At 44.7% G+C, this 1,895-nt stretch overlaps 1 protein-coding gene across 1 annotated transcript in view; it reads left to right on the top strand.

Moving 5' to 3' along the window:
- Nucleotides 1-1,895, top strand: part of RPS6KA2 (ribosomal protein S6 kinase A2) — a 155,323-nt gene that overhangs the window by 86,919 nt on the left and 66,509 nt on the right. The window contains exons 4-5 of the mRNA XM_005416274.2: nucleotides 216-296; nucleotides 1,093-1,172. Coding sequence (XP_005416331.1) covers nucleotides 216-296; nucleotides 1,093-1,172 — 161 coding nt within the window. The remainder of the gene's footprint in view (nucleotides 1-215; nucleotides 297-1,092; nucleotides 1,173-1,895) is intronic.

Here is a 1,895-nt window from a genome sequence, read left to right as displayed (position 1 = left end):
AGGGAAAGACACCAGTTCTTCTTCCTGGAGAACTTGCTACACAGACCAGACAGTCAGAAATAGAGGACACTTGAGTGGTCTGATTGGCCTAAGGTCATACAAGCCATCAGCAGAGCAAGAATCACAATCCAGACTGCCAGAACCTTATTCCAGTATTGTATCCAGTGACCATGCTGCTTCTTAATGTCACTGTTCTTATTGTTCTTTCTTTATAGTTCGGGATCGGGTACGATCTAAAATGGAGAGAGATATTTTGGCAGAAGTGAACCATCCTTTCATAGTCAAGCTTCATTATGGTAACTATATTAAAATATAATTCATGTTTGTTCTTAAATTGGTTGGGGAGTTGTGACTAGATGCGATACACTTTTGTGCAGATGCCCCCTGCCTACTTATGACTCTGTTGCTAACAAAGTCATAGAGGCTACGTGTGTGAAATTCTTCATTTATGCTGAAGGAGACATCCAGTACTTGTAAGTTTCAGCCAGTCCTCCACTGAAATAAATTTGTCATAAAGTCTGACCTGGTAGGTAGTGCTGGTGGGGTAGCTGCTGAGTTTACATCTGCCAAACCCTCACCTGCTGTCAGGTATTGTTTAGAAAGAGAAATTAAATAAAAGTAGGGTATAATAATCAGTACCAGTCTAAATTTGTATAGGTGTGTACGTGAATGTGCTGTCTTGCTGGAGTTGCCTTCTGCCACGCCAGCCCCATTACTACTGTGACAGATATTCTGAGGGTGTTTGGGTATGTGGGCTCCTCTCTCACACAGACATGGAAACCTCTCTCTATGCCTCGCTCTCAGTGAGTCCTGATACCCTGTGGAGTGGGAAACACTGTTAATTCATAGGTGCTTAACACAGAAATGAATATATCAGTAATGCACTGTTGTCTCTCAACTGACACTATTTTTTCCCGTAGCCGAAGCTCAATTGCTAAGTTCTGTACAAAAATGGGGTTTTTTTGGTTCTCGAAGTTTTGAAGTGACAGTGAAGCAATGGCATGAATGATACACTGCTAGTCAATAGGACTTACTCTCTGGGGACTTTATCTTGGTTCAAACTTCCAACATCTTCATCCTTTTCTAATGCAGCATTTCAAACAGAGGGAAAGTTGTACCTAATACTAGATTTCCTGCGGGGAGGGGACCTTTTCACCAGACTCTCCAAAGAGGTAAGCTGATAGATCTTTAACTCAGAAATTAAAGACTGTCTTGGATTTTCAGAACTCAAATTGAGTTCATGGGAATGAAAAATGGCCTTGGGAATAGTCATCTATATATGTAATGGAGCTATCTCATCTTGCATGGTTAAGTGGGTTCTTAATAATTGTATTTGAATCATGCCAGAGGTAATGCAGCAGATACCATGTAGGCATCACTGCCAGAGAAAACTGCTCCACTGCTAAGCCATTCCCATAGCAAAATAGTCCCAGACTTGATGTTTTCAGAATAAGTCTTGGATGTGATGAGAAACCACCTGAGAAATCAATCCCCAATACATTTTGCCCTAGGGATGAGCACAGAACCACTGGAAAAACACACACTGCCAGCAGAGGGAAGAGATGGCCGTGGGTCAGGGCCAGCCCTGCAGCTGCTGGGAGCAGGTTAAGGGCCACAGGCCAGCCCAGACATGCGAGATTGACTCTCAGAGCCCTCACCTGCCCTCCTTCTGCCTACCATGAGCAGCTGCTGCTTCCATGCCCTCCCCAGGCTCTCTTCCCTCCCCTGTCCTCTGCATACCATGCTCCTGGAGAGGGACTGCTGCAGGCAGGGAATGTCCCAAACCCGAGTCTCGCTCGCACAGAGCAGTCACAGTAGGTTCTCTAGGTTCATTTAACTCTTTCCTGAATCTCCAAAACTCTGTGAGCCAGCAGTCCCAGAAGGGTACCTGCAGG

This window comes from Geospiza fortis, unplaced genomic scaffold (genome assembly GCF_000277835.1).
Source record: "Geospiza fortis unplaced genomic scaffold, GeoFor_1.0 scaffold41, whole genome shotgun sequence".
Lineage (NCBI taxonomy): Eukaryota > Metazoa > Chordata > Aves > Passeriformes > Thraupidae > Geospiza > Geospiza fortis.
The sequence above is the reverse complement of the archived record's forward strand: the minus strand, read 5'-3'. Positions and strand labels throughout refer to the sequence as shown.